Here is a 12,819-nt window from a genome sequence, read left to right as displayed (position 1 = left end):
TATATTTTCCTTGTGATGAAAATTGTTCAGATTTACTCTTAACTTTCATATATATCATACAGCAGTGTTAGCTATAGTTTCCATGTCATACATTACAATTTCTAGATTCTGACAAGTAAAATGGAAGAGCTTCATTGGCTTTAATTACAATTCTTTCTCCTCCTCAGTTTAAAGCTTCAAGAAAATGGCTACTTCAATTCCAGGTCTGGTTTTCTACTTAGTTCTCTGAAAGGATTTATTGAAAGCCCCAGTCAGCTGGAACATTCCTGCTGCTTACCTTTCAGTAGAGTAACTTTGTATACACAGTACAGAGGATGTCCATTTGGTTTCAATTTTCTACTACACAAACACTGCATTGTACAATAAATGGCAATGCTCTCTCAATGATCTAAAGGCACATTGTTTTTGCTCCTTGATTTTCTGATCTACTTTAACTCTGTGGGGATTAAGTTTCCTGTCCCCCACAACAAACACCTCTCGATGTATTGTGAGCATCCAAACAAGCTAGTTGCTGTTTTGTTTTGTTTTTTTTTTAAGTACAGCATAATCACATTAGTCTTCCAACAGTTGAAATATAAAATCAAATGCAAATGCATGAGGTTTCTAATTACATGATTTTTGCCCCCATTTCTATACAGAAAACCACCAGGTAAATGAAAACTTAGTTTGTAACTCAGGTTGAAAACTTCGAGTATGTGACTTTTTAGTTATCAAGTGTCTTTATATGGGTTAATAAAACCTCAATAAACTTGTCTTTTCATTACGAGTACACAGACCTACTTTTCTCGTACGGCATGAAATTATATAGTATACAGTAAAGGGACTTAAAAAGTGCTGAACTCTTTTTTGAAACTTATCACTTACATAAAAGTATCCCATTTTTCAGAATACAGTAGTTCCCTCGAACCTCATCCTACCACACACAGGGGTGTTTCAAGACCTCCAATGGATGCCTATAACTATGGACAGACCCAAACCCAACGTATACTGGTTTCTTCCTCTATGTACATACCTATGATAAAGTTTAAATTACAAATGAGGTGCAGAAAGAGATTAATAATAAAACAATTATAACAATATACTATGATAAAAGTTATGTGAATGTGCTCTCTCTCCAAATATCTTCACTCTTCTTCCTGTGATCATGTGAGAAGATAAAATGCCTACCGGATGGGACGTAGTGGGACGAATGATGCAGGCATTATGATTTGGGGTCAGGCTCCTACTGGCATTCTAACAATACCTACTTGTGCACTGTGGTTGACTACTGCTAACTGAAATCACTGAAGGTGAAACCACAAATAGCTGGGGACTACTGTTTATCCTAGGCCTTGGCTTACTCTCTTACAAGTATGTGCACTTCTGGTTTTCTGGGTTTTGATCATCATGTGGTCCAGAGAATCATACTAGGAGCCTCCGCTGCTCAGAGAGCTAGGGGAGCTCCAAACTGCCCCTGGAAAGGCAAGGACTGTCAAAGATGACAGGGCCTTACATTCTGAAACCCTCACATTTCGCAATGCAAAGCTGAAGTCCAGGGTGGGTACACGACTCTCTTGGGCAGCTCACTGGTGCCAGAGCAGTATGAGAACACAGGGCCCGTAACTACAGGCCATGCTGCCAGTGCCCATGGCTCTCTAGTGCCACCGAGCCACAAGTTCTCCTAACATCCAGACGACAAGGGAGCTCCCCAGCATCTGCCAACTCCCATGACCCTTATCTGGCATCACCGGTAAGAACTAAAGCTTTGATCTCACTTATGCCTCACCTCCCCAAGTGTGGCAACATCCCCAATCAGGATCATTGCTCCTCTTCTGTTTCTCTCCCCAGTGAAGAAGACTTCAAGTGAATTTTTTCTTCCCGCTCAGCTCCTCTAGGGCTGGGAATGAAAACGTGCTTCAGATCTCTCTTTCTCCATCCATACTTCTTCCTGAGTTTGGTCCTCAGAACCTCAAGACCTTGAGGCTAGGCCTGAATCTAAATAAATCATCCTTAAGACACTTAGGCTCATTATACACTTCTCACACAAGAGGCTTTACGATAGGATTGGAAAATAAAACCTAAAACTACCAAGGTGTCAAGAAGGAAAGAGATCCCGTGTTGCGTTTGGTTTTGTTAGTTTCTGCAAAATGTTCTCACACGTGTTGACACATCACTCTAGGGGTACTTTTTCCACCCACCCCCCTCCCCAGACCATTCAACAGTAGACACTATTTTTATACAGGAACTTACTTCTAAATCCTTTGGACATGCCTTTAATTTGCTCCAGGTTGGACCTGTTAAAATAAAGGGTGTTCCCTGCAGTGTTCTCAGTCAACTGGAATGGCTAGCAGTGCTTCTGTCTTAGTCTCTACGAAATAGGCTGACTTTTCCATTTCCTGTTCCGAACTGTAACCCAGAGAAATCTCTACCACCAGCCAAATTTTTAGTAAGACACTTAACAGCTACTCTTACAGCACTCAAATTTCATAAACCTATCATGACTTTAAATCTACTACTTCTGGGGCACCTGGGTAGCTCAGTCGGTTGAGCATCTGACTTCAGCTCAGGTCATGATCTCACTGTTCATGAGTTCGAGCCCTGCGTCGGGCTCTGTGCTGACAGCTCAGAGCCTGAAGCCTGCCTCAGCTTCTGTGTCTCCCTCTCTCTGCCCCTCTTCTACTGGTGCTCTGTCTCTCTCAAAGATAAATAAAAAAAAATTTTTAAACCCTACTACTTCTAAAATATAAACCAACATAAAAGTTCATCTCAGAAAAGTTTTAACTTTTTAGTCACTCTCCTATCCCTGAAAAATTTTAATACATCTTTCAGTAAAATTCAAGAAAAAACTCATCTCTTTTCATATGGTGAGGGCCAACCATCAGTTTAGTGTGTAACACGTAAGTACTAGTAAACACTTAATCATTTATTAAAAAATTTTTCTAATTCTGAAATTATATAACAAGCACCCAATTGTGTATTTATTTACGATTCCTCTGAATAACTTAGAAGATGGCTTACACACCTCTATCTTTCTCCAACTAGCCCTTACACTGCTCAAAGAGAAGAGCTTTGTCTATGAGTTCTTTTTCTACCTTCCCTGGTCCACTAAAGGCTCAATGTTTTGGTGACAGAATGTGTTGGTGTTATAACCAAAACCTGTCTTTCTGCTTTCTGACATGCCTAATTTTACATTTAAATTATCTGTAAACTGCTGTAAGGCACAACTGATTTATTTTATTCTTACCAGAACTGGACACACGCCTGATCCTCTGAGGAGATAAGGCCCGGTCAGAATTGAGATTTCTACTGTCACTATTCCGCCTCAAACAGGAAACAGAAGGCCCCACTTTGGCTTTTGAACCAGGTGTTTTCCTCAAATTGGAGGAGTCAGGCTTGGAAATATTCCTACCTGAGGTGACTGCAGTTTTTGAAGCAGAACCCTGTGAAAAAATAGTTAAGACTTTAGTCCAGATTATACCTTCCTCATACCATTTCCCGTGGCACTATGTCAAAACGACAATTTCTTTCTAAGCAGATATGCCACAGGGCTATTTAATTTTCATTTTTAGAATGAAGGAATTAAACCTCTTCATAGTTTGCTCTTCAATCCATTGTGATCTTTTATGCCCAACAGCGGAACTATTCCCAAGATGCCCAGGGCCACAAGCTGAAGTCAAGCTGCAGCTCTCAGTCTGTTCCCTGAGGCCTTTCTATAGCATCTGATGCTGAGGACGCCATCCTTCTTCAGTTTCTCTAACAGAACACTCTCCTGGTTTTCCTTCTACCTGTCTGGTTATTCCTCCTCCGGATCCTGTTCTTCTGTACACCTTTCAATGCTAGTTGTCCCGAGGGTCCCAGACTTGACCCTGTTCTTTCCTTGCCATATGCTCTCCTTAAGTGACCTTGTCCGCTGTTTCAACCAGCACCTACACCCTGTTGTATGTGAAGTCCATATGTCCTAGCCAGCACTCTCCTGCCTTTCTCCTGTATTTAGCTTCTTTCTTTACCTACCCACTTAGCACACTTCAGGCACCTCCTCCTAGCAATGCCAACAGTAATCATATCATTGTCATTTTTTTATTTTTATTTTTTAATATATGAAATTTACTGTCAAATTGGTTTCCATACAACACCCAGTGCTCATCCCAATCATTGTCATTTTTATGGATCAACATATAGCCCCTACAGAATAATACTTTAAGCTCAAAATCCATGTTTCAACCCCTTTAATCTTCATAACCCTAGAAGTTGTTACCTTTATCATAAAAGGTAACAAATGTTTACATTTTACAGAAGAATACGAAGCAGTTTCTAACATTAAACTAGTTTCACCCAACCATCTCAAAACTTACTTCTTTCCATAGTCATCACAACATACCCAGGAGCCCAACATAAACAATGAAAGCTATTTCTAGGTGCTTCCTTGTTTACTTCTTCAACTCTCAATAGCCTTCTTTCCCTTTCCCATCCATCTTAGCAAAGGCCTGCATCATTTCTTCCCAGGATTACTGAAAGTACATCCTTAGGATTTCTGGTCTCACCAGCTTCCAATTTGTGTTCCACTCCACTGCTAAGGTAATCTCCTCAAAGGCCAAACTGGGTTAGGTAGCTCACCTCTGTCTTCCAGATAAAGTCAACTCTTAACAGCAAGGCACAGTGAGCCCTTCTGGATCTGGCAACCCCTGGTGGCTTCATCAGCTTATTCCTTACTGTTCACATTTCTGCAACCCCACCTCCCATCACAGTCACTACCTGGAATTCCCTCAATGGGAATATCTTTTCGTGTTTCTTCCTCTTTGTATGTGTTATTTCCTCCACCCAGAATACTTTTCTGATTCAAAGTGACTAAACTAGCTCCCTTAGAAGCCTTCCTTGACAGCCCTCTTCAAGGCCACCACCCCATCCCACCGCCCCAAGCAGCACAGCAGCTGATACATACTCCCAACGAGTATTTAACAACCCCTTTTAGTCCCCTTTATCTTCTAATATCACCTACCATACCAGACACTAGGTTTGGACAAAGGTGTAGCTTTCTTTCCTATATCCCAACAATCACCATCATACATAGTATACAGTAGGCAACCAATAAATATTTCCATTCTACATAGAGGAGGTGACACTCTGAGCTTCATTCAAGGAAAAATTCCAACACCGTAAGTTATATTTTGTATTCTCCCTTTACATTACAAAAACTGAGCCTCGTAGAGACTAGGTAATAGGCCCAATGTCATTCTGCCAATGAATGATGGAGCTAATCTGAAAGTGTATCTAACTCTAAGATCCATACTTCTAACATCTATGCTGTGTTTTCCCCACTCATACCTTTCTTTCCTTGTGTAAGTAAGTCATAAGTAGATTAATTTCCAATACAGATATGTAAAGCCCCATGCTACCTACAGTTGAAATCATACACTGGGTGAATCCAAAGTTTAATTGGGCAAGACTTCCAGGGAAGATGCGGAGCAGGAACCTAAACTCATGTTGTCCCAAGAATATTACTAGATGGACTTCAAGCTGTATTACAAAGCCGTAATCATCAAGACAGTATGGTACTGGCACAAGAACAGACACTCAGATCAACGGAACAGAATAGAGAACACAGAAATGGACCCACAAATGTATGGCCAACTAATCTTTGACGAAGCAGGAAAGAATATCCAATGGAATAAAGTCTCTTTAAGACTGTTAAAAACTGAGAACAAACTGAGGGTTGATGGGGGGTGGGAGGGAGGGCAGGGTGGGTGATGGGTATTGAGGAGGGCACCTTTTGGGATGAGCACTGGGTGTTGTATGGAAACCAATTTGACAGTAAATTTCATATATTAAAAAATAAAAAAAAATAAATAAATAAAAATAAAAATAAAAAAGAAACTGAAATGAAAAAAAAAAAAAAAAAAAGGAATAAAGTCTCTTTAGCAAGTGGTGCTGGGAAAACTGGACAGTAGCATGCAGAAAAATGAACCTGGACCACTTTCTTACACCATACACAAAAATAAACTCAAAATGGATGAAAGATCTAAAGGTAAGACAGGAAGCCATCAAAATCCTCGAGGAGAAAGCAGGCAAAAACCTCTTTTGATCTTAGCTGCAGCAACTTCTAACTCAACACAGCTCCGGAGGCAAGGGAAACAAAAGCAAAAATGAACTATTGGGCCTCATCAAAATAAACTTCTGCACAGCAAAGGAAACAATCAGTGAAACTAAAGGGCAACCAACGGAATGGGAGAAGATATTTGCAAATGACAAATCCGATAAAGGTTTAGTATCCAAGAGCTATAAGGAACGTATCAAACTCAACACCCAAAAAAACCAAATAATCCAGTGAAGAAAGGGGCAAAAGACATGAATAGACACTTCTGCAAAGAAGACATCCAGATGGCCAACCGACACATGAAAAAATGTTCAACATCACTCATCATCCGGGAAATACAAATCAAAACCACAAGGAGATACCACCTCACACCTGTCAGAACGGCTAACATTAACAACTCAGGCAACAACAGATATTGGTGAGAATGTGGAGAAAGGGGATCTCTTTTGCACTGCTCGTGGGAATGCAAACTGGTGCAGCCACTCTGGAAAACAGTATGGAGGTTCCTCAAAAAAGTAAAAATAGAACTACCCTACAACCCAGCAACTGCACTACTAGGTATTTATCCAAGGGATACAGGTATTCTGTTTCAAAGGGACACATGCACCCCAATGTTTATAGCAGCACTATCAACAATAGCCAAAGTATGGAAAGAGCCCAAATGTCCATCGATAGATGAATGGAAAAAGAAGATGTGGTATGTGTGTATGTGTGTGTGTGTATACACACACACACACACACACACACACACACACACACACACACAACGGAGTATTACTCAGCAATCAAAAAGGATGAAATCTTGCCATTCACAACTACATAGACAAAACTAGAGGGTATTATGCCAAGTGAAATTAGTCAGAGAAAGACAAATATCCTACAACTTCACTCATATGAGGACTTTAAGACACAGAACAGATGAACACTAGGAAGGGAAGCAAAAATAATATAAAAACAGGGAGGGGAACAAAACATAAGAGACTCTTAAATATGGAGAACAGAGGGTTACTAGAGGGGTTGTGGCAGGGGGGATGGGCTAAATGGGTAAGGGGCATTCATCTACTCCTGAAATCATTGTTGCACTATATACTAACTAACTTGGATGTAAATTTAAAAAATGAATTAAATTAAAAAAAAAGACTCCTACTAGATAACACTCATATTTTCAGTGCAAATAACCCAGAAAATGACCCCAAGACTAGCACAACAAACTTCACAACCAAATGTGGAGAAGAGGTCACATTATAGAGTGTAGGACCAGCAGAGAGCTAAACACCAATGGTCTGGATTTGGGAGGGAGGGAGCTATAGGCAAGGAGAGGGGCAAGAAATAGACTATCACACGAGGAAGCCTGCATGGGGAAAACTAATCCCATATGCATTTGGCTTTGGAAATCAAAAGGGCAGAATTTCCCACTTCTTAAAACTAGCAGGACTTAAAGCCTAGAACTTTACAAATCAGCAGGCTCTGTGCTAAGGGAGAGCCTAGAGGGCAATAGGAAGCTGAGTCCTTAACCTTAAAGAGATAACACAACAAAAAGCCCAAGGACATAGGGCTTAGAAGCAGCAATTTCAAAAATGCCTGGGGTACACGGGAGGGAAAGTTAGTTACTAATCTCAGAGTTCCCTGAGGGACTTTTCAAGGAACAAAGGAGCTGGCAGGTAGCTTTTCCCTCCCCCACCCCCAAAATAATCACATGGCCAACTGCAGGAAACAGCCAGCACTCACTACCTTACTTGCTTACACCATGCTCTGCCCCCTCCTGCTGGGCTTGCCTCAGTCCTGATGCTGTGGATTTCCCACCCCAGAAGACCCAGGGAAACCCTGCCACCATTGCATCTCTGACTTCCCTAGGAGGATGTATGTGCCTTGTTAAAACTACACCCCCACCCAGAGGCGCTTCATGGAGCAACCCAGGCCTGCCTCAGTCTCCAAAGTGACTAAGTGTCCCCTGAGGGGAAGGACTGGCATCCACAGCTTGTGACACCAAGATCCCATCGTCATGCTTCCCAGAACTGCCTCAGCCAGCCGCTGGTCTCCATAGTGGCTACACAACCCCGGTGGAAGTGGACCTGTGGGAACAGCTTGTGGCACCCTGTCCCTAATGCATGTGCAGTAGAAACTCAGGCTGGCCTGGTCTTGGAGGCAGTGGTGAGTCTCCTGTAAAGAGGATCTACACCACCTTGTTAAAAGTGTGGGCCCTGCCCACTACTTTCAAGAGCAATAGACATAGCCAACTTTCTTAACACAGAGAAACAAACACAGAGTTAGGTGAAATGAGGAGACAGAGGAATATGTCCCACATGAAAGAATAGGACAGAAGAAGAGAGACCTAAGTGAAACAGAGATAATATGCCTGATAGAAAATTTAAAGTAGAGCCTAAATGTCCATCAACTGATGAATGGATAAAGAAATTGTGGGTTGTATACACAATGGAATACTACGTGGCAATGAGAAAGAATGAAACAGGGCCCTTTGTAGCAACGTGGATGGAACTGGAGAGTGTGATGCTAAGTGAAATAAGCCATACAGAGAAAGACAGATACCATATGGTTTCACTCTTATGTGGATCCTGAGAAACTTAACAGAAACCCATGGGGGAGGGGAAGGAAAAAAAAAAAAAAAAGAGGTTAGAGTGGGAGAGAGCCAAAGCATAAGAGACTGTTAAAAACTGAGAACAAACTGAGGGTTGATGGGGGGTGGGAGGGAGGGGAGGGTGGGGGATGGGTATTGAGGAGGGCACCTTTTGGGATGAGCACTGGGTGTTGTATGGAAACCAATTTGACAATAAATTTCATATATTGAAAAAAAAAAAAAAAAAAGAAAATTTAAAGTAATGATCATGAAGATACTCCCTGTACCTGAGAAAACAATGGAAGGCATCAGGGAGAGCCTTAACACAGAGAAAAAAAGAACCTATCAAAGATGAAGAATACAATAATTGCAATTAAAAACAAACTTGTGGAATAACTAGCAGGCTAGAAGAAGCAGAGGAATGAATCAACAACCTGGAAGACAGAGTGATGGAAAGTAATCAAGCTGAACAAGTGAGAGAAAAAAGAATTATGCAAACTGACAACAGACTTAGGGTACTCAGTGACTCCAACAAGTGTAATAATATTCACAATATAAGGATTCCAGAAGAAGAGAGAGAAAAGGGGGCAGAAAATTTATTTGAAGAAATAATAGATGCAAACTTCCTTATTCTGGGGAAGGAAACAGATACCCAGATCTAGGAAGCACAGAGATCCCCACAAAAAAAATAAATAAAAATAAAATAAAAAATAAATAAAAAATCAACCCAAGGAAGTCCATACCAAGACACATAGGAATTAAAATGGAAAAGAGTAGTGATAAAGAATGTTGAAAGCAACGAGATAAAATACAACTACATACCAGAGCAGAGAAATCCCATGAGGGTATCGGTGGATATTTCAGCAAAAACTTGGCAGGCCAGAAGAGAGTAGCATGATACATTCAAAGTGCTAAAAGGGCAAAATATGCAGTCAAGAATGCTCTATCCAGCAAAGCTATCATTCAGAATAGAAGGAGAGATAAAGAATTTCTCAGACAAAAGCGAAACAAGTTCATGACCACTAAACCAGCCTTTATGAGAAATACTAAACGGGACTATTTGCATGGAAAAGAAAGATCATAAGTGAGACTGTGAAAAGGATAAAACATAAAATAAAAGTGAGTATTTCTGTAAAAAACAAACAAGGAATTCACAAAATGAAACAATGTAAAATATGACACCATATAACTAATACGTGCTGGGGGGTTGGTGCGAAGAGTAAAGAATGGGTTCAAAGTTAAGCAACCATCAACTTCATATAGGCTACCATATGCAGATGTTACACAAAAAACTTAATGTTAACCAAAAAACAACAACAATGATCAGATATGCAAAGAAAAAAAGAGAAATGAATCTAAGTATCTCACTCAAGAAAACTGTCAAATCAGGGCACACGGGCAGCTCAGTCAGTTAAACATCCAACTTTAGCTCAGGTCATGATCTCATGGCTTCTGAGTTCAAGCCCCACATTGGGCTCTCGGCTGACAGCTCAGAGCCGGGAATCTGCTTCAGGTTCTGTGTCTCCCTCTCTCTGCCCCTCCCCAACTCATGCTCTGTCTCTCAAAAACAAACATTAAAAAAAAATTTTTTAAATCCAACAAAACCATCAAATTGTGAAAGAGAGCAAGAGAAAGATCAGAGAAAACTACAAAAACCACAAAACAAGTAACAAAATAGCAATAAATACACACCTATCAATAATTACTTTGAATGTAATTGGAATGTAACTGGACTAAACTCTCCAACCCAAAGCCATGGGGTACAGAATAGATTACAAAAACAATATCCATCCATGTGCCGTCTACAAAAGACTCATTTCATACCTAAAGATACATGCAGATTGAAATTGAGGGGACAGAGAAACCTTTACTACGCAAATGGCTGTCAAATGAAAGCCAGAGTAGCATTTTTCATTGGACAAAACAGACTTAAAACAAAGACTAACAAGAGACCAAGAAGAAGAGTAGTGTATTTCATTGGAAAAAATAGATTTTATTTTTAACGTTTATTTTTATTTTTGAGACAGTGAGAGACAGAGCATGAACAGGGGAGGGGCAGAGAGAGAGAGGGAGACACAGAATCGGAAGCAGGCTCCAGACTCTGGGCCGTCAGCCCAGAGCCCGAAGCGGGGCTCGAACTCACAGACCGTGAGATCGTGACCTGAGCTGAAGTCGGACGCTTAACCGACTGAGCCACCCAGGCGCCCCGGAAAAAATAGATTTTAAAACACAATAACAAAGAAGTGATAATAAAGGGGACAATCCAACAAGAAGATGTAACAATTATAAATATTTATGCACCCAACATGAACACCCAAATTCATAAAACAGTAACAAAGGAACTAATTGATACTAAAACAAGTAATGGTGGAGGACTTTAACACACCACTTACATGACAGATCATCCAAACAGAAAATCAACAAGGAAACAATGGTTTTGAATGACATGGTGGAACAGAAGGATTTAACAGATATATTCAGAACATTCTATCCTGAAACAGCAAAATACACAAACTTTCTAATGCACTCCAAAATAGATCACATTAGCCCACAAAACAAGTCTCAACAAATTCAAAAAGATCAAAGTCATATCATGCATCTTGTCTGACCACAATGCTCTGACACTCAAAATCCCAAGAAAAAATCTGCAAAGAGCACAAATGCATGGAGGTTAAAACACACGCTATTAGTCCGACTTCAGCCAGGTCACGATCTCGCGGTCCGTGAGTTCGAGCCCCGCGTCAGGCTCTGGGCTGATGGCTCGGAGCCTGGAGCCTGTTTCCGATTCTGTGTCTCCCTCTCTCTCTGCCCCTCCCCCATTCATGCTCTGTCTCTCTCTGTCCCAAAAATAAATTAAAAACGTTGAAAAAAAAATTAAAAACACAAGCTATTAAACAATGAATGGGTCAACCAAGAAATCAAAGAAGAAATTAAAAAATTAAATGGAAACAAATGAAAATGAAAACATACAATGGCCCCAAATCTTTGAGATGCAACAAGAGCTGTTCTAAGAGGGAAGTTTACAGCAATACAGGCCTAATGAAGAAGAAAAATTGCAAGCTAACAACCTAACCTTGTATCTATAAGAGCTAGAAAAAGAATGACAAACAAAACCCAAAACAGCAAAAGAAATAAAGATTAGAGCGTAAATGAAAGATACAGAAAGAACAACAAAAACAACAACAGAAACAACAAACATACATCAATGAAACCAGGAGCTGTTTCTTTAAAAAGATCAACAAGACTGATAAACCTCTAGCCAGACTCATCAAAAAAGAAGAGTCAAATAAACAAAATTACCAAGGAAAGAGAAGAAATAACAACCAACACCACAGAAATACAAACAACTATAAGAGAATATTATAAAAAACTACCTGCCAATAATTTGGACAACCTAGATGAGATGATAAATTTCTAGAAACATAAAACCTACCAAAACTGAGGCAGGAGCAAATAGAAAATTTGAAAAGACGAATGACACGCAATGAAATTGAATCAGTAATCAAAAAACTCCCAACAAACAAAGTCCAGGACCAGATAGCTTCAAAAGTGAATTCTATGAAACATTTAAGGAAGAGTTAATACCTATTCTTCTCAAACCATTCCAAAAATAGAGGAAGGAAAACTTCTAAATTCAGTCTATGAGGCCAGCATTACCCCAACACCAAAACCAGATAAAGACACTCCAAAAAAAGAGAACAACAGGCCAATATCTCTGATGAATATAGATGCAAAAATCCTCAACAAAATACTGACAAGCCAAATCCAATAATACACTAAAAATTAATCACCAAGATCAAGTGGGGTTTATTGGTGGGATTCAAGGGGGATTCGATATTCACAAATCAACACGATACATCACATCAAGAAGAGAGACGGAAAAAAATAAGAAATAGGATAAAAACCAAATCATTTCAATAGAGGCAGAAAAAGCATCTGACAAAGTACAATAGCCATTTACAATTTAAAAAAACAAAAACCCTCCGCAAAGTAGGTTTGGAGGCAACATTGTCAACATAATAAAGGGCATATATAAAAAACCCACAGCTAACATCATACTCAATGGGGAAAAACAGAGCTTTTTGCCTAAGGTGAGGAACAAGACAAGGATGTCCACCCTCATCAGTTTTATTCAACATAGTACTGGAAGTCCTAGTGAAAACAATCAGACAAG

At 40.0% G+C, this 12,819-nt stretch overlaps 1 protein-coding gene across 3 annotated transcripts in view; it reads right to left on the bottom strand.

Moving 5' to 3' along the window:
* MTUS1 (microtubule associated scaffold protein 1) overlaps positions 1-12,819 on the bottom strand; it is a 171,417-nt gene that overhangs the window by 99,778 nt on the left and 58,820 nt on the right. For all 3 annotated transcript variants that reach the window (XM_042934382.1, XM_042934383.1, XM_042934384.1), the window contains exon 3: positions 3,224-3,419. In XM_042934382.1, coding sequence (XP_042790316.1) covers positions 3,224-3,419 — 196 coding nt within the window. The remainder of the gene's footprint in view (positions 1-3,223; positions 3,420-12,819) is intronic.

This window comes from Panthera leo, chromosome B1 (assembly GCF_018350215.1).
Source record: "Panthera leo isolate Ple1 chromosome B1, P.leo_Ple1_pat1.1, whole genome shotgun sequence".
In the NCBI taxonomy this organism is placed as follows: Eukaryota; Metazoa; Chordata; class Mammalia; order Carnivora; family Felidae; genus Panthera; species Panthera leo.
Note: the sequence above shows the minus strand (reverse complement) of the source record. Positions and strands in the feature narration are given on the sequence as shown.